The sequence below is a fragment of the Pogoniulus pusillus genome, chromosome 2 (assembly GCF_015220805.1).
Source record: "Pogoniulus pusillus isolate bPogPus1 chromosome 2, bPogPus1.pri, whole genome shotgun sequence".
NCBI classification, from domain to species: domain Eukaryota; kingdom Metazoa; phylum Chordata; class Aves; order Piciformes; family Lybiidae; genus Pogoniulus; species Pogoniulus pusillus.
The window spans coordinates 10,042,851-10,062,552 of NC_087265.1; the positions used below are offsets into that span (position 1 = coordinate 10,042,851).

Below are 19,702 nucleotides of genomic sequence, written 5' to 3' on the forward strand. Positions count from 1 at the left end.
CAAATAAAACATTAGCAAGTGTTACTTGCTTCTCTATATTAAATGCACCAGATGCTAATGACATAACAGGGAGGCTTAAGTGGCTTACTTTTATTTCCTTTGTCTTTCTTAATCAAGGGAAGGGTAAATGATCTTTCTCCACACATAAGATATTTCTATTCCTTCTCATATTTTAGGAATGCCAGCAGAATGTAAAATCCAGCATACCTGCCTTGAAATGCCAGAGTCAATTAAATATGACAGGTCCTAGCTTCCTGTATCCTCGGAGCAGCTGCAGTAGCAGTGAGCTCTCCCTCTCAAGTGCTTGCAGTGAATATTCCAGTGGTTCCTCCTACACTTGGAATGATGGAAAGACATGCAGCAAAAGGGTAAATCAAATTAGTTTTCTTCATTTATTAGCTTATATTCATATGAAATGAGAATAATTGAAAAGCTGACAGTTTCAGAAACATTTTTTTTTTTTACTTTCTTTTTTCTTTCATGTTTAAAATAGTTAGGAGTAAACTCAGGACAGGTTCTGTCCTCAAAGTCTCTCTCCCCAGTTTTAATTTTTTTTAACAATTCCTTTATTACTCCAGTTTGTTCAGTTTCCTCATTTATTCTGACATTTATTCTGTCTTTCACAATCCAAATTGTTCTTCTTCTTTATCTTAATCCTTCCATTAATATTGTTCTTCCTACAGGTTTTAAATGAACTGCAGCCTTCACACCACTGTGAAATCCTTTATTAAAAAAGAACATTACTGTTAATAGCAATGGATGAAATGTAATGCCCTATACAACTCCTAAATAGCTTTACTAAAATGGTAGCACTTTTTATTAGCAGCATTTGTGAGTAATGTGTGAATTTTATTTTGTTTCAACAGTCATCCATGTGCTGGGATAAAAGAATAAGCTTTGGCTCTTCGCTCCCAAGCAACCTCTCAAGTCCTGCAGATGATCTACCTCCAACTCGTATCAAGGAAAATCATATCTTAGAAGGGCTGAAAAAATTACAGAAGCAAAAAATATTACTTGAATCTCCTTCAGTAATATCAAAATGGGGTTACAAAGATTGCATGAACTCTAATGAGGGAATATATTCCCCAGGAGTTAAATGTGGCAGCCATAATGAACAGACCCTTTGCAAGCCAATGGAAATGGGAAATATGTGCATTGAACATAACAAAACTTTCTCCTATGATTCAGATTCACATGATGATGCAGACGATGACTCTTCATCCTTACTCTTGCTGCAGGAAGTACCAAGCAAAGACTGCAGGACCTACTCTAACAAATTAACTCACAGCGTTTCTGACAGTCTCTTTGACTGGGATCCTAATAGGAAACATTTGCCAGAAAGAAGTTCATATTTTAATTCAAAGGAAAGACCTGAAAAATTGACTAGTTTTGTCGCTGGATTTCAGGCAGAAGTAAAATCATGCACCAGGGCAAAGCTGCCTGAGATACAATTAAATCAAAGCCATGCTAATACAGGCTGGAAGGATCTTAATTTCCAGCTTTCAGATACTGATGACAATGAAGTCTTGGATGAATTGCATATAGAAAGCAGTGATGAGAAAAGTCCATCAGATTTATTCGCATCTCCTTTTACTGAGAAGCACACAAAGACCTCTGACGTACTGAAAGTCACAGAGAATTCTCAGTTTGTTTCTAGTGACAAAGAAGAAAAACGGAAATCTGCTCACCTAGACATTAGGCCAAAGACAAGTACTTTCATTAAACAACAAAAGGTTATTAAAAAGACCTCATCTGAGGAGTGCATTACCATAATATTTGATGCTGAGGATGGTGAGCCTATTGAATTCAGCTCACATCAAACTGGAGTTGTCACAGTAACAAGAAATGAAATTTCAATCAACCAGCCACAATCTAGGTCCAGTTCAGAATATACTGAACTTCTACCTCAGGGAATAACTGATTCACAGACAGGAATCAATGCTAGAAACTACACTGCTTTAGAAAAACCTGAAAATGAAGCTGAGAAACAAACTTTGGAAGATAATGCAGGGAATAAAAATACAGTTGTCCCCATGACCTGCAGTGAATCTTCGTGCTGTGGAAGAGTAACCCTGCAAAATACTCCACAACAAAAACTAGTGAAGCCAGTGTCTGATGTGTCGTACAAGACCAGTTCAAGCTCCACTGGGCATGCAGGAATCATTCAAAAGCCAAACTTGACTAAGATACCCAGCAGAGGAAAATTTTCTCCACAAAAAACTGCAATAACAGAGAATGAGGAGACACCTGTACCTCAATCAGTGGGCCCTGCAGCCCTTGAAAAATCCCCTGCTCTGCCACCTGTAAAGCTTTCAAGATTCAAAAAGGCGCAAAGTCCGCCTCGTAATTTTGACCCAAAGGTCAGTTTCCAGGTTCCAAAGCCCCCTGCCCACCTCCTGCCTGGCTTGAAATGTCCGGGCAGAGGTGATGGGTCAAAGTGTCCAAAGAGTCAGAGTCCAGCATCACCACTGTTGCCTCAGCACCTTGTAGAGCCCAGTGACTATGGAGAACCTCCAACCAGAGACTTGAATTGTGATTTAGCAACTGTAGATGCCCGATCACCGTCCCCACCCCTCCCTCCAGGCAGATCAACATCCCTGTTGATTCGGCCTAATTATGCTCCTTCAACACCTGTAGCAGTAAAATTGGGAGGAGCTGGTCCCAGCGAAGTAGCAAAAAATATACTGAAATCATCACCGTTAAAAGGAGCTGTGAACTCTGGCTTTCATAATCAATCTCGTCAGGAAATGCAGGCAAAAGCTGTATCTTCTGGGGCCAAAATTGAATTATCTTACCTTCAGGAAAATGCAGAAACAATTATGCAAAATAAATGCGTATCTCAGCAACCCCACAGTGCATGCCAAGGACTTTCCAAAGTTTCCACAAAGCAAGTCTGCCCAAAAAGCCCTAATCAGCTGGGTCTCCACAGGAATCATGAATTTTCCAACACTGATTTTCAAACAGCCAGGTCCTTTTCTGTAGGCTGTCCATCATTGGAAACAACTTCTTCACACAACACATATTCCAGGGAAAAAGACATTTTCACTGACAGCGGGGTGGATCAGCCACAAAAGATGCCAAATGCACTCTCCACCGCTCCTCAGTGTCATGCAACAAACACAAGCGAGCCTTTACTCTCTCAGGTAAACAATTCCCTGATGTCAACCCAGGTTTGTGGTAGTGACACCACATATGCTGCCCATAACTCTGAGGAGAAAGGAATGAAAACTCGTCTCCCTGTAGGGCTGAAATTGTTTGTCAAATCTCCCCAGCTTCTCCGAAAGAGCTCTACTGTACCAGGGAAGCAGGAGAAAGACAGTATAAATGCAGCTTCCAAAAGTAATGTTGGTTCAAGTAAGTACAAGCAAAATGAATCTGCAAGTGCTACTGCTAGAGGTGCCACAGATGCCAAATTAAAAGACTCTACATCTGATGCTGAAGTGAGAAATAATTTTACTGTGGGACTTAGTATGGATGCAGCATCACCTCATTCACGTGGAAGCTGCAGCTTGGTGGCCGACAGAGTAGATGGATTAGAAAACAAATTAGTCAAGAGATCTGTTTCTTCTAGCAACAAGTCACACTTGAAGCCAGCTCTGGGCATGAATGGAGCAAAAGCTCGTAGTCAGAGTTTTAGCATTCATACAGGAGAGAAGCCATCTGCCCCTGTGACAGAAGGCCTTGGAAAAGTACGGACTCAGATTATTACAAACACTTCTGATAGAGGAAATTCTCTGACAAGGCAGAACTCAGCCATGGAAGGGCTTCAAGTCAAGGCCATTCCTGGATCAGCAGTGACACCAGAGACTCTTCCATTTACTCCTAAAACCACAGAAAATTCTTACTCTAGACAAAGTTCTCTTGGAAATACCAGTAGTTGTAATAGCCAACATGGAAGCCCAAGCAAACTGCCCTTCAGGTCATCTTCAAAAGGAGACTTGTTTCACAACACTTCAAAATGTGATGGAAACAAGCCATTTTTTCAGAAGGAAGCACGTAGCCTATCTGTCCAGAGTGAGAAAAGCACTGAAAGTTTTAAACAGGAAGCACTAAGTAAAAAAAGTGTTCTGCCAGCAGAACTGGAATTAGAAGCATCAGTTACTGTATCTTCCAAACAAATTACATCATTTCAAGTCTTAGATGGAATAAAATGTCCTCATAAACTGGAAGCAACAAGGTCAGAAAGACAGCAAATGTCTTTAAAGTTATCAGAAGCCTCTGAGAAGGTTGCTGATGCTTTGAGTTCACCAGCTCTGAAACCTACAATAGAGGAGAAAGTCATGCTTTGCATCCAAGAAAATGTGCAAAAGGGTCAGGGACAAACCAAATCTCCCACTGGAGAAACTAAGCAGAAGTCTGGGCCCTCTATAGCTAGCTGGTTTGGCTTTCGGAAGAGTAAGCTCCCAGCACTGAGTAGCAGAAAAACTGACATCCCTAAAACTAAGGTAGAAAAAAAGGATGTAAAAGTTTCAGGATTTGGAATTAAGCAGGCAAAATTAGAGAAAAGAAAAGAAAAAAAGAAGACTGAACAACACTGTGAAACAGAAAATGAAAATAACAGGAAAGCAGACAGTGACGACATTTTAGCTGATGTCATGGAGAGCAAAATTATGCAACCTTCACAGGACAGGGCTGGTGAGATTGAGCGTGAAAAACTCAGAGGTTCCACCACAGCCACATACTCACCAAAGGACAGTTTTATGAAAGAGCTGCTGAGCAGGTAAAACTCTGAAACTTTGGGGGGTGTTGTATATTGTAGCTTTACAGCTACTCACATGCTAAGTTCAATGTGTGTTCCTTGTAGACTAAGAATGTACAGTCACAGGCAGGACTTCAGTCGCTACAGGGAAAAAACATTAATAATGAGAGGATACTTTTTTTTCTTGTTACTTTGTTAACAAAACCTTTGAAACCAGCCTTTGAAATTAAGGAAGAAGTTCTTCACAGAGAGAGTGATTTCCCATTGGAATGGGCTGCCCAGGGAGGTGGTGGAGGCACCGTCCCTGGGGGTCTTCAAGAAAAGCCTGGATGAGGCACTTAGTGCCATGGTCTAGTTGATTGGTTAGGGCTGGGTGCTAGGTTGGACTGGATGATCTTGGAGGTCTCTTCCAACCTGGTTGATTCTATGATTCTATGATTCTATGTTATATCCAGGTTGATAGAAATGCAAATGATTCCAGAAATCAAGAATCTAGGCAGATGGTATGCAAAGATAGAGGGTAATTAGGTACATGTTTTAATGTATTTCATCTTCATGTGTTGTAACCAGCATACATACATTTGGTAACCAGTCAGAATTACAGATTCACAGATTACATTGGGTTGGAAGAGGCCCTCAAAGGTCATCTTATCCAATCTCCCTGCAGTCAAACTTTCAACTAGACCAGCCTGTCCAGGGCCACATCAAGTCTAATACTGAATGTCTCCTCAAACACTTTCCTGGGCAACCTGTTCCAGAATTTACCACTCTTATGGTAAAGAACTTCCTTACATCCAACCTAAATCTACCCTGTCTGGTTTCATCTTCTGTGATTTTAATATTTTGAAATGTATAGATAAATTACTTTGCATTTTGTCTTGACTGTTTTCAATTAAACATGATCTTGGGTAATCTAGAAAGAAACAAGAATTAATTACATTTCTAGCTACCACAACCTTTGGCCACAGAACAACTTGACAGTTGCTGTACTGTGTTTTCACGTTTGCCCCACAGCAGTCCCAAATATAATATAAATCATTATATGTGAAAGACTAAATTGATATACTACCTGAAATTGCAAGTGACAGATTTGATCAAGGCTAGTTAGAAACATTTATCACTCAAAGGTCTAGAGACACAAAGATACAGAGAGGTTACTTTAAACGTTAAAGGAATGGGAAAGTAGAGTGATTGAAGAAGGGCAATGTAATTTATCAGAGGAATCACTCTCTACCTGCAGAGTTGATAAGAAAGCAGCTCAGCAGACAGAAAGTGGATCAAGTAATGTTTCCTACAGGAGTGTGTCGAAGGGCAGCTCCCAGGGCTCCTCTCTTCACGGCAACTCTATCAGCTCTCAAGGAAACCACAAGAAAAACAGCAACACAAAAGCTGATATGGAAATGCAGAATCAGACCCTGGTAAGTGCTTAGTACATGAAAACATTCTTACCTTCTTTTTGACTTCTGGAGGTGCTCCTTATTGCCAGTACAGACAAAAAGGATAATAACTGTTTATATAGGACAGAAAGATTTTGTGTAGCTGGAGAATTGTGAATTAATACAAAAGTTGGCAGGTTGACTATAGGCCAGATTATACAGCTAGACATGAAAATCCTGCTGCTTCTGCTGGCAATTCAGTTCCAGTGGAGATATATGCACAATGATGCTATAATCAGACTGTAGTAGAGTGAAATAATGGGACCATTTTCTTTCCTTTTCCTTTTTTCCCCATTTCCCTGAAAATTGCATGCCAGTGTTGAGCATTCCTCTGAACATTATAGAAGTCATTGAGTCTAAAATGTGCACAACTGATGTGGTAAAGTTGAAGTATTTGACCAAACTTGCGAATATTTGTCACTTAAGAGAGAGTCTTTCAAAAGCAAAAACATACATTTGACCCTTGTCTCTCTTATTACCATGAAAAATCTCCCCCTTAATGCCTAGTAGTTAGTTTTGTGTTTCCATAACTTACTAACTATACCTGGTACTATCATTTGCCCAGAGAGTGGGAATGTTGCACTTCAGAAGAAAAATCATTTTATTTTCTGTTAACTGCTTGATTCTGGTTCTTTAAAGGTTGTGTGAGTGGCTAACTTTTCTGCATCAAAACTTTGGGATTGTAGCCTAAATTCAGACTGAATGGCTGTCCTTCCATGTGAAGCTTCAAGTAATTAACCTTAGAATTCATCATGCTGTTTCTTGCCTAGCAAGGGCCTTTCCCATGGTATTGTCAAGTCCAAGCACCAGGAGAACACAGGTGCTTTAACTCAGTGAGCATTCTTTCCTCATTCCTGATAGCTTCCTTGATCATATTATTATGATGATTATTAATAATGAACACAGCATTCACAAAGTACTATGAAAACTTGTGCCAAATGTAATACTGAACATGAAGTTGAAGCTATTACTTTTGATGTTCTGATAAATCTGAGTTACTGAAGTACATCACAGGCAACTATTTCATCTGAAGCTGACTTACAAATTCTTCAGGATGTGTTTCAATGATAAAAGAATTTTTTTAAATGGTAAATGTCAAATTTCATAATGGGAACTAGACTCTTAGCTTAGCTTAGAGTGTTTAAGGTTAAGGTGTCCAACACATGGGTTCTGCTTCAGGCAATTGTTTTTTTACTTTAATGCAGTTGTCTCCCCTAAGAACATCTGCAAGGTTATTTTAAGAAACTTAAGGGGAACATATGCAGAATAAATGTGTTTGAAAACTTTTTCCTTCTGATTCTTGTGGTATCATCTCCTCTCTGAAAATGTAGATGTCTTCTGCATTATAAAACCACAAATTATAAGCATATCTAAGGCTGTCCTTGTAGTGTCACTGAAAGGAAACAGAGAGAATGAAAGTCTGGAAATGTGCAATATGCAGGAAATTCAATCCCACTGATCTAGAACTTTGATAGCAAAGCAGAGCCCCTTATCAGAGCCACTCAGTTTAACTATGCCCCATTTAATATGGTCCTGACAGCTTAGGGTATATCTTCACTGTACAGAAGTACAAAAACCTCTACATGTTGGTTCTACAATTTCTAACTTATTATTTTCTAATGCTTCAGTAATTTACTGTGCCTTTTTTTTGGTCATTTTGTGAAGTCTTTCCAAATGCAACAATAATAATAATTTAGGCCTTTAAGTATATCTACACAAAACACACTTTGTTTTGTCAGAGAACTACAGAGGCTGCCCTTAATATACATAAATAGTGGAGAAATGCTAATTACATTATTTATTTTTTAAGGATATTTTAGTCATAGGGAAAAGGCATTACCTATCCTATACAATACACTTTTTTTCTGCTCGAAATCAAAGTTTTCACCTGTTTTTTAACTGGTTTTGAAGATTGAGTTATATGCTTCATTTTTTAAAGTTTCATATTGTGTTTTTTCTGTGGCATTTAATTCCTTAAAAATAAAATTTGTCTAGTGGCAGAATACTGAGCACATCTAGAATAACAAGATTAAAAACATGCTTACAGCCTTTAATGAGATATACTGTAAGACTGCACAGTGTGCAATACTTCATCCAGGCCTCCAAACTTCTTCAATAAAAACAATGGAAAATCTTTGAATTCAAAGTTCATGCATCTTATTAATGCCATTTCCAGATGTTCTTTGGTATCCACTTTGAAGCAGACTGCAAAGGACTAGGAGATAGCTGTGACTGCAATCAGTCTCATGAGGTAGCATGGCCTGTAATGTGGGGCTTTTTGCTTGTAAAAGCACAAAAGGAATGTTTCTTTTCTTCCAGGAAACAACCTAACTCCTTTGAAAAGCCCTAAACTAAGAAGATCCCTTTTATTTTTTGAACAATGTAAAGTGCGTTCAGTCATTCAGTGTGCATTTCAGAACTGCATATCATGTATATACTGCTTCTTTAAGTCCTGGCCATACATTAATTTTCTAACAAGCTTTTTGTTTAAAGCCTACTGAATTTTTTATGATTATTAAATCTCTTCTCATATGATGTGCCAGGTAAAGACTTGAGACACTATTGCGCCATAACATATGCACCAATTACCTCTGATTTCTGTTCATACAAAGAATGTTATTGCTTGACTGCCACTGAATTTATGGAAAAAGCAATGTTCCACCAATGGTAGCCTTGTGCATTCACCTTCAGAGAGATGTGCTTCCCGTTAGTGTTCATCAAAAAAGCACTTTGCTCAAAGGCCAGCCAACAGAAATTCATAATCCTTTAGCCCACACCAAGGATATTCCACGTTCTCCAATACTTTTTCGTGTCCTTGGCTGGAGCTTAAGGTGAGATACAATCATTTTTGTGCTGCACTGCTTCATTTCATCTTTGTGATTTTATTACAGCCCGGTGTAATTTAGAAGAGCCACGGGCTTTACTTTGTGAGGTGGAAGTGTGGCACCAAAATCGAGTCACCAGAAGTTTTGTATAGCACTGTCTGCCTTCAGTCTGTATGTTTAGGGAATACCCAGAGATCTATCCTAATATTGTGAAATGTCATAGCAGTAGCAGCAAGCTTCAGACCGCCATGCAGTCTGCAAATGTGAGAAATTATTCTATCCGTAATTCCGTGCCAGACAATCACATACTCTCCTCTTAGCTTTCCACAGCCTGAAGAGCATCATTTCAGAAGGAAAAAAAGAGATAGAATCAAATCTCTGGGATTAAGAAATTATCAGTGCACTTCTATAAATACAGAGAGTGAGCTTTCATGTCGTGCCAAGGCTAGCCACAGGAGGTTAATAGGGCTACTTGTGTAAACCAAGCAAGTAGAATATATGCAATGATGGAAGAGATGTCATGCAAGTGATGATAAATTCTTCTGGGTTAGATTACAGAACATATTTAATGTTATTGTAAATGTGCTGTAAGTAGTATAAAACACCAGAGAGTGATTAACAAACAATTTAAGATCTCTCAGATGGTGAAAGTAATCTTTTCTGCAGGGCTGGCTTTCCTCTTCTCATCACCTTTCATTCCTGACTGATTTATACAGCATGGCAGAAAAATATGTCCTTGGATCTGAATTACAGCTGTTGATGGCATGTAATGGAAGGGGTTCTCACTGTGTGCTAGGATAATACTCAGGTTTTATATACACTTGGGAAATAGGAGTGCAGAGGAACAAAGTGAAAATATGCCTTCATCTGAAAAATCGACTGTCTAGGGGATTTGAATAACAAACACTGGGATAACACAGGCAGACCCTTAGAGTGCCCTGCTTTTTTTAAATAGCATTTTTCTCTCTGTTTAGCTAATAAATGCTTTTAAACAAAAAATGAAAACAAAACCACCAAAGTTTGGTGTTTGCAATCTGACCTAGAGAGGTACCACATCATGCACAAAGTTCACATTTTTTTAGCATAGAATCTGTGTTATTTCTAGACAGCAGCAAGTAAGAGGTAAGGAGAACTGAGCATAATTCTCTTATTTTTTTTTATTTTAATGCAGAAGGAGACTTGTTCCAAGGGTAATTTTTGACTGCTGTGTGTTGTGACTTTGAATGAAGTTGTTATTCTCAAATATCAGTCATAGAGTATAAGGCAGGCTGTATACTTCCACTCTTAGATGTCCTGAAGGAGACTTTTCCAAGGGTAATTTTTGACTGCTGTATGTTATGACTTGGAATGAAGTTGTTATTCTCAAATGTAAGTCAATAGAGTATAAGGCAGGCTGTACACTTCCACTCTTAGATGCCCTGTAAGCTTAATCTGGTTTATTTCTGTAAAGGTATTCTGTAGTTATCATGAAACAACATAAACAGAGTCACAGATGTTCTTCGCTTTTGTTGTTGTACTATGTACAGGCTAAAGTAGTCACAGAAAACCTGCAAGAAGAAGAGGAGGACACCATGACAAGGACTACATGTCAGAGTCATGTGATAGGTACAATATTATATTTTACACTGGATTTTATTGTTGTCACAGTTCCTGGGGGGGAATAATGTTTAATTCTTGTTATTTTGTTTGCCCACCTAAAGTGCCCACCTAGCATTGATGTTACTGAATAGACAGATTTCTCCAACTATATAAAAGAAAATTACATACTATTAACAGTTGCAGTGTGAAGCAAGCTTTAGAATCTGGTTATGAAAGATCATTTTAGCCTCTAAAACTAGTGGGAAACATATAGTGGGAATAATAGTGATATACTGTAACTGTCATCTGGCCTCGAGATGGTAAAACTCAGAATAATATTATGAATAGCAAAATAATTACTGTAATAAACTAAACCAGAAAGAGTAGCAAACCAGGTGTCTGTTCAGAAGACCTTAAAACTGTTGTTGGAAGTAAAGTTGCCTTTGCTCTATGCTTTTTAGGAGGGTAGGACTATCTACCTAGGAAAATCTGCCCTGCTTTTTGGTTGGTGTGTACTAATATTTAACCTCAGTACATCTTAAAATACCTAACAGGCAATGGAGGGCAAAACAGAAGTCTGTATTAGAGCAGCAGGTCATTAGTATTAGGAAATGGCTTGAAATAAGGTTCTCCTTTAGCAAGTCTCCTTTGCAAGCAGAGACTGTGGCAATAGTTAAAATCTGATTCAGTGTTTTCAGGACACTCTGAGTGATTTTGTAAGCCAGAAGCTCTTAGATTTCACTAATACGGTGAACCCAGCAAGTGAGGCTGAACAGAGGTATGACATTGAAACACGTTTCTCTTTGAGTGGCTTTGCATGCTTTATTGACTTGTACATCCTTTTCAGTCCCACATTTAGCTGTCTCACTTGCAGAAAAAGATCCCTAAACTCTTCCCTCTCTAAGAACCCAGCTATAACCAGGCTCCATTACAGCCACTAAATAACAAGAACTTTGACCAAATCAGTGTAAGATTCAGGAGATTCAGTGAGTGAGTAGTCACTGGCCCTGAAAAGAGAAACTCACAGCCCTTTACTCTGTGAATAAAGGACTACTTTCTGTTATGAGAAATTGCCCAAAAGAGAATAACTCTCTTAAGGATGTTCAGAATATATTGTTTCTGCCCCAGAATTCTCAAAACTTACTTTGAATTGGTGTTAAATGTTTGGGTTGACTCAGGTACTGATTTGCTTAATTCAGATACTGAACAAGAATAACCAGCTATTTCCAAAGATATTTTATGACAGTACTCCAGTGCTTCATTGGTGTTCATCAGTGTGGTTGGTGGTTGTGGCCCATACCTAATTGCTTTATAATTTAATACATTACTTTGTTATTGGGTCCTGCAATATGTCATGCAGGTGACATGCCTTGGGTTCATGAGGTTCTCAGCTACAGTGATGGGGGCATCACTGTGGGTCCAGACCTCCTATGCACAAAGTCTTTCTTTTTCTTTTTTTTTGGTAAAGACCTTTTTCAGGGCAGATGGCATGGGTAAAATAACAGCTAGGCCTGTGGCCCAGGTCTATGTAAGTCCACAATTTGTAATGCTACAGAGATATCAGGCAGTGCTGCCCTTGGGAAATTTGTGCAAAGACCTTTCCATCATCTAAATTATACCAGTTACAAAAGCATCATCTTATCCCTAGACAATGCCATTTCTTAAAGGCTCAACACAACTATCCCTCTTGTGCCTTGTCAAACCATCTAGGCTAACTCAAACAGTTCGCTCTGATGATAATATTCTTGTTAATATCAAGAAACTTTGATATACAATAGGTAGTACTGGCAACATAAAAATAATAGAAGTCTAAGCAAATTTGTTTAGAGTTTGTAGAATGCATCCTAAATCAGTATCTTGCTGTGTTTTATTCCACTCCCATCAGGCTGTGCTTTATCTTAAATTGGTGTTTTTTCTGCTCTATGTCCACATTGCTCTTTGTGCATAGCAAGGTATCCTAGGTCTCATTCAGGTTTTCTTACCAAATTCCTTGCTAGAGGTTCTGGCATTTTTCTGATACAAAAGTTTTCATAGAGCAATACTGATTCTTTTCAAGACTGAACCTCTATGCAGCTTTAAGAAATGTTTGTTTGGAACACTTCCCACATCAGCTTGCAATTTTTAGTCAAAATCATATGCAACAAAGAGCTGGTGAAGGTTATAAAGAACTTGTTGCTGTGGAGAATTATCTGAGATGTGAGAAAGCCAAATTTGTGCTTCTTTGTTATTAACTAATAATCTTCTGGTTGTCAGAAGCAGAAGGGAGTAACACGGGAAGGATGGCTCTATAAATGCTCTATATGGATGGCTCTATAAATTTCTGCCACCAAGCACATCATAGTGAGCCAGGTCCTTAGTCTGAGCAAAGAGGGCAGTTCATGTCCTGGTGGTGGCTTTTGGCCTATTGTTTTCATGGAGCGGCTTCATAGTGTTGGGAGTTCTTCCAGAACGTGAACATCTTTGAAATCTTAACCATTTCACTGTGCTGTTAGTTCATCTCTAACTGTATTTTTTGCCAGCATAAACAGTTGTTTTAAGAGAACAAAGACCGGTGTGGTTTTGTGGCTGTGCTTTAATATTTTACTGTTTTTTATCTAAATTGTTAATAAGATGGAGCAGAACGTGTATAAAATGTAGAAAGACTATGATTAAGCAGGTAAGGTGATCTTTGCATAATAGGAAGAACAGGTGTTACTGGACTTGTCACTGTAAAATACCTCAACTGAACTCAGTTGTGCCCAGTTAGCTGATAAACCAGATACATCTAGCCAAACAGTCTTCAAGGTTGGCATCGTGTAACCCAATGCTGGTTCATCACTTTCTAATAATGAGATACTCCTGGGTGTGTTAAAAATGTGTAAAATGTCAGTTGCTACATTTTTAATTTATTGTCAGTTGTTAATCTCAACAACTTTTAAGTATTTTGCTGACTCTTTGGATTTGCTAAATTGAAAGAATACAAGAATACTTAATGCACAGTAGCAGAAAATTGCCCTTCTTGTATACCTGTGTCTCAGGAGCACATGATCACTGCCATATGAAACAATCATTTGCATTGTGCTGTCTTGCATTTAAACATATATTCCAAACATTTTCAAAACATTTTAAACAAAATTGTGTCACACCTTGGATGCTTCTGCTGTACTCTTAGTGATGCCAAATGTGGTCCTGGCAGAACAGATGTTACCTGTGCGCCCACTACTCACAGTATCACTTTCAGGTCCGAACAGCTTCAGAACTCCTTCTTCAATCCCTTTTCAGTAAAACCACAGGGTTTTGAAAGGGTGATGAATCATAGAATCATAGAATCAACCAGGTTGGAAGAGACCTCCAAGATCATCCAGTCCAACCTAGCACCCAGCCCTATCCAATCAACTAGACCTTGGCACTAAGTTCCTCATCCAGTCTTTTCTTGAAGACCCCCAGGGACGGTGCCTCCACCACCTCCCTGGGCAGCCCATTGCAATGCCAATCACTCTCTCTGGCAAGAACTTCTTCCTAATATCCAGCCTATACCTACCCTGGCACAACTTGAGACTGTGTCCCCTTGTTCTATTGCTGGTTGCCTGGGAGAAGAGGCCACCCCCCACCTGGCAACAATGTCCCTTCAGGTAGTTGTAGACAGCAATGAGGTCACCCCTGAGCCTCCTCTTCTGCAGGCTAAACAGGCCCAGCTCCCTCAACCTCTCCTCATAGGATTTGTGCTCCAGGCCCCTCACCAGCTGTGTCGCCCTTCTCTGGACATGTTCCAGCACCTCAACATCCTTCTTGAATTGAGGGGCCCAGATCTGGACACAGTACTCAAGGTGTGGTCTGACCAGTGCTGAGTACAGGGGAAGAATAACCTCCCTTGACCTACTGGCCACACTGTTCCTGATGCAGGCCAGGATGCCATTGGCTCTCTTGGCCACCTGGGCACACTGCTGGCTCTTCTTCAGTTTACTGTCTATCAGTATCCCCAGGTCCCTTTCCTCCTGACTGCTCTCCAGCCACTCAGTCCCCAGAAGGACATGATCTAAAGGTCAATTCTCCCTTTGTGCCATGAGAGACCCTCCAGCTCAGACAGGTACAGCAAGGTATCCAAATATTCCTAATAAATAAAGTTCTTCTGTTGTATATAAATATGATGTGTCAAGCTCCTGACAGTACTGCTCTGATGTAAACAAAAAAGCCTTGATTTTACGAAGCAAAAGCATTCTACTTCCCCCAAGGGAGTAAAGGTGTGAGTGTTTCTCTTGAATTTCCCCATTGTCACAATAGCCAAAAAATTTACACATGACACCTTCACATAGAGAAGTTAATAATTTGACATCTTGAGAAGAATCATTTATGAGAAAACTTAAATGTTTCATATTTCAAGTACTGTTTCAAATTAGCACCCACTCTTGGAAAAGAAGTGTGATTGTGTTAATTATAACCTATTAAGAGTTTTCATTGATAAACAGCCTCAAGGGAAAAGGCAAAAATCCACAGCACAAGCAAACATGTTAATTACTGAAAAATTCATGCTTGCAGACAACTTCATGGGAGAATACTATGGAATGCAATAGCAGTCATACCAAAGACAATTTCCTTGCTTATAATATTAATCTTTGCAGCTAAAGAACAGGCACCCTGAAAAAGTGCAGAGGCTTAGTAATGCCAAGATCAATCAAACAAGACCTCTGATATAAACCACTGAAGCTCAGAGAGTACATGAAAGCATGGGCAGTTCACTTAAAGGAAGTATTTTCCTGAACTGGAAAGTTTTTGCTTTCACATGTTCTCTTTAATATGCCACTGACTGAATTAAAAGGCCAGTTTAAGTCTTTAATAAAAGCTTGTTGAGCTGTGATATCAGAAACATCAATGGAGGTAGGTTTTGTAACACTAGTACCAGTGTTACATCACTGGTAAAAATAAATAAATCTAGACCTGCAGTTTGCTTGAGTGTTGTGTGTACTCAGGAGAGCAAATACTTGTTACTGAAAGACTAGGTAGTAGCAATCCAAAATGTGTCTGGGTGTTACTGGTACTGTCTTCTCCACTGGAAGCACAGGATGCTACCTACTGAGGTTGCATGGGGAGTTTGTTCTATGAGGCAGGCTGAGGTTAGTGCCCACAGTAGAAAGATTCACAGTTCTTGGAAAGAAATATCTGTGGCATCGGGGCCCATTTTTAGTTTGGAGTACTTCAGGTGAAAATCAGAGCAAGGAGATTATTATAAAGATAAATGTAGTCAGATTTTTTGAAACCTTTAAGAAAGATTTGGGTCTAATTTTTGTCAAATTGTTATTAAAGGTCCATGATAGTCACTCAGAATTGATTTATCCAACAGTAAATGGGAACGTTGTAGATACTGACATTTCTGTAATACAAAGGAAATGCCTGCAGATCCTTGAAAGGGTTTTGGAAGGTCTCTAGCTAGATAGAGGTTTGGGCTTCCACACTATCAAAGCAACATTAAAAGTGCATTGTCAACTGCTGCTTTGTGCTAGGACAAAGACACACACTGAGGTCAAGGGATTCTTTTGTAACTCTGCTGTAGCCCAGTGCTCAGTTCCATTAAAGTTCTTGATAATCATCTCCCTTACAGCAGGCTTTATCATCATTTTTTTCTGCTTTCCAAGAACAACCTCGCAAAAGGGGTTTACACCTTAGTTTAAAGGCAGTCTGGTCAGAAAAAGGAAGGTCTGTATTTTAAACAACTTTTTTTGATATTGGTCTTCTTTAGGGAGTGTTTGGTTGAATCCCTTAGATGCCTAATGTTCTAGGAAGGAAATGTTGTTATTTTATGTGTTGCATTGTGTTTTTAAAGTCCACCCCTTTAAGTTTTATGTGGAGCAAAAACAAGCCATCCAACTACATTTTCAGTAGAAATCAGGAATGTCCTTCACAGCAAGTTATGTAGATAAGTTGCTAGTGACTTGATAGCAATTTTACAGATGTACTGATAGCAAACACAGGAGACATATAACATGTCATAGATTTTAAGTGGTTTTGCCTTAAAGTGATATGTCAGCATCATAATTATTTGTATCGAAGTATCAAATACTGAAGATTATAGCCTTATCTTGTATTCTGATACTGTTTTATTCAGGTCCCAGTAGCTGTACTATGAAACTATATATATAATAATAAAACCCCACACATCATAAGCAGACTTTTCTGTCAGGAAGACTCAAAACACATCATTGTGTTATGCAGTGGTGTATTTCAAAACTCAGTGAAAATAATCTCAGTTCATCTGCTTGTTTAATAAGCAGGCACCAAAGTTCCAGTAGAAAGATTAAAAATACTGGACACCCTCCTCTGCTGAACAAAAGACTTTGTTTTGTCAACCAGTATGGAAACTGCTAAAAGTCTGGGTGTTTTTGCTGGAGTACTAAGTAAACAGCTGTTGAATTCATGTTTTCTTATTCTCAGGGAATGGAAATAGATGTGAGGGAAACAAGCCTGATTAATGTGGTAAATACATTAAGTCTGACATGCATCATCCTAAAACATGTCCATTAAGCCTGACATATTCAAGCAAACACATTTACATTATGGAGCCCTCAAAACCTGGAGACAGATTAGGTGAGGTCTGTAATGAATTACTGAGATAACTGAACAGAATAAGTGATGGAGGCAAGATGGTGAACAATTTGATTTATATTATAGCCTGGGCATGTAATAGGGGTGAGCCACATCACTGGAAAGACAAAAGGATAATCCAGAAGTTGCTTAAATATCAGGCAAATCCTTGGACACTTCTAATACATTTAATGAAGAACAATATTCAACTGATAACATGTATTTTGACCTCAAAAGAAATCCTCTCTTGTTGTGAAGTCTCAATGCCTGAGAAAACATCTTATCACTGTCAGTGTTAATTTCTTTCATCAGGCCATTGATAGAAGTTGAGAAGAACCGTTTAGCAATCATCTTATCACTGATACAGCAGTTGAATCGTTCATTTACACATGATCAGATAAAGGAAAGTACTTGTTTTATCTTCCCCATCACCACCCAGTAAAGCTGTGGAATACCTAGAAGTCTCTACATGTGAGATTGCTGTCTGTATAAGCCATCAAACAAAACCAGTTATCACCAAAGCTGTTTCCAGCCTAAGTCTGTTCCTTTCTTGAGTCTGCATGCTCAGAAAACTTCAGTTTTGATAGAAGTTGAATCCCTTATTCAAGAGCAATGGTACAAATATGCTTGCATTTATTAGTACATTGCTAACAAAGCCATTCTCTAAATCTCTGTGAGCATGTGCTCAGAGGTAGGTGTTAAATCTGTAGGTGCTGACCACATTACTTTAGAAAGAGTGATTCCAGGGCTGGAGCTTTGAAATGGAACTTCAGTGCAGCATACAATTTAACAGCATGCTCACCTGCTATATCTAACCAGCTTGGATGTTAATCCAAAAGAGTAGGTTCCAAACTGATAAAATAATGATGGATTAATAAATACTAAAAAAAGCTGCTCACCTTTAGCAACATCAGGATCCAAACCTCTTTATAAAATAACCCCACAAATCAAATAAACAAAAAGGTACAAAACCTTCAAAACCTAGTGGCGTAAGGAGCCTCAAAGATATGGTGGAGACTTCCACAGCCTCCTTATCTATCTAAGGCACTCACTATCCTCAGAGTACTTCAGCCAGGAGAGATGTGTGAAAGTGCACAGACAAAACTGAGCTCAGCTGGGTACAAACCATTAACATTTGTTCTTCCACTCACCTAAATTCCTCTGTTAGCTCCTCAAGGTTTATGCCATTTCATACCTTCACCTAATATCTTCAAGGCATTTACATTTTAATGCAATTATCAAGCATTGTTCTTCCCCTTTTGTACTTCAATATCTTAATTTTCTTATCCTGCAGTACCATTGAAATGTCCTTTGCCTGTGGATTACTCTTTTTTTTTTTTAAACAGAGTAGCTGAAATGAAGCATTGCTGAAGGGAAAGGTTCCTTAATAATCAGTAGGCATTGCAAGAAGAACTGAGAGTTTTGTGTGTAGAAACATACCCCTAGAAGCCCATAGGTTGGAAGTCCTCCATCTCAGGGACTTTGTCAGTTGAGTTTTGACTATCTTCAAAGCTATTGTTCTAAATCCGTCCATGACCAATGCACCATTTCTTTGGGAGGCATTACACAACATTTGTGTAATTTAGCAGTCCCATGTTTTTGTATTGCAGTGCTCATGTTATCCAGCAGCCTTCCAGGGCTGTGTGGAGCAGCATTCAGTATTTATCATGCCAGCATTTGCTCATCAGAAACAGGTCATACTGGTACATAAAGATGATTAAATATCCTCTCCTTCTGCTCTGGTGCTCTGCATCTTTCCAGTGGAATTTTATTATTGTGTGTTTTTCCTACGGGTGAGAAGCTGAACCAGGCTGTTGTGCAGAATGGTGGGAGCATTATGCAGATTTGGGCCAGTAGAAATGGGATGAATAGTGTCTGCTCTACTGTGTTCTTGATGCTTGTTTGGCATTTGGGTATTTCTGCAGGGATTAATTTTGAAGTGCTGGTCTGAAGGCGGCTATAATAATAGAGTAAAACTTTCTGTGTATTTTTCTACTCATTACTTATGTTCCATGAGGATGATGGAGGACCTTGCCAATGTGAATAACAAGAAACTAACATCTATTAGTGTCTTCTAATTTATGTCAACTTACCTTCTTCACAGTCTGGCAAAGACAAATCATTTCTTCGTACTTTAAAAGACAGTAGACATAGCAATTGTCTAATAGCCAATCCTTCTGCAGCACTGCTGCAGCCTGCTGTCTAGCTTGTCTTCCTTCTGTAAGGAGAATTAATATTTTGGATCAACACTTCCTTTTTAACCACAATGATTTGCTGTTAATTTCCTCTTGGTCGTCACATTTATTCACCCAGAAATACCAAATTTTATCACTAGAATGAGAAGAAGTCTGGTTCTTCATACATTATATATAGGATACAGTCTAATTATTATTCAAGATACTGAGAATCTGCTGGTCTCATTCAGGCTTAAAATGTCAATTAAATGGGATAGCCAGGTTCTTCAACTCTAAAGTTAATGGTGCTGTGTTGATTTACACAACTTTACAGCCTACCCCATCTGCATGCATTTTTATCACTCAAACCCTATGAGGACAGGCTGAGGAAGCTGGGGTTGTTTAGCCTGGAGAAGAGGAGGCTCAGGGGTGACC

General features: G+C 39.0%; 1 protein-coding gene across 1 annotated transcript in view; it reads left to right on the plus strand.

Moving 5' to 3' along the window:
* Window positions 1–19,702, plus strand: part of NCKAP5 (NCK associated protein 5) — a 436,389-nt gene that overhangs the window by 365,912 nt on the left and 50,775 nt on the right. Inside the window, exons 13-16 of the mRNA XM_064156156.1 lie at window positions 177–368; window positions 867–4,720; window positions 5,940–6,117; window positions 10,487–10,565. Coding sequence (XP_064012226.1) covers window positions 177–368; window positions 867–4,720; window positions 5,940–6,117; window positions 10,487–10,565 — 4,303 coding nt within the window. The remainder of the gene's footprint in view (window positions 1–176; window positions 369–866; window positions 4,721–5,939; window positions 6,118–10,486; window positions 10,566–19,702) is intronic.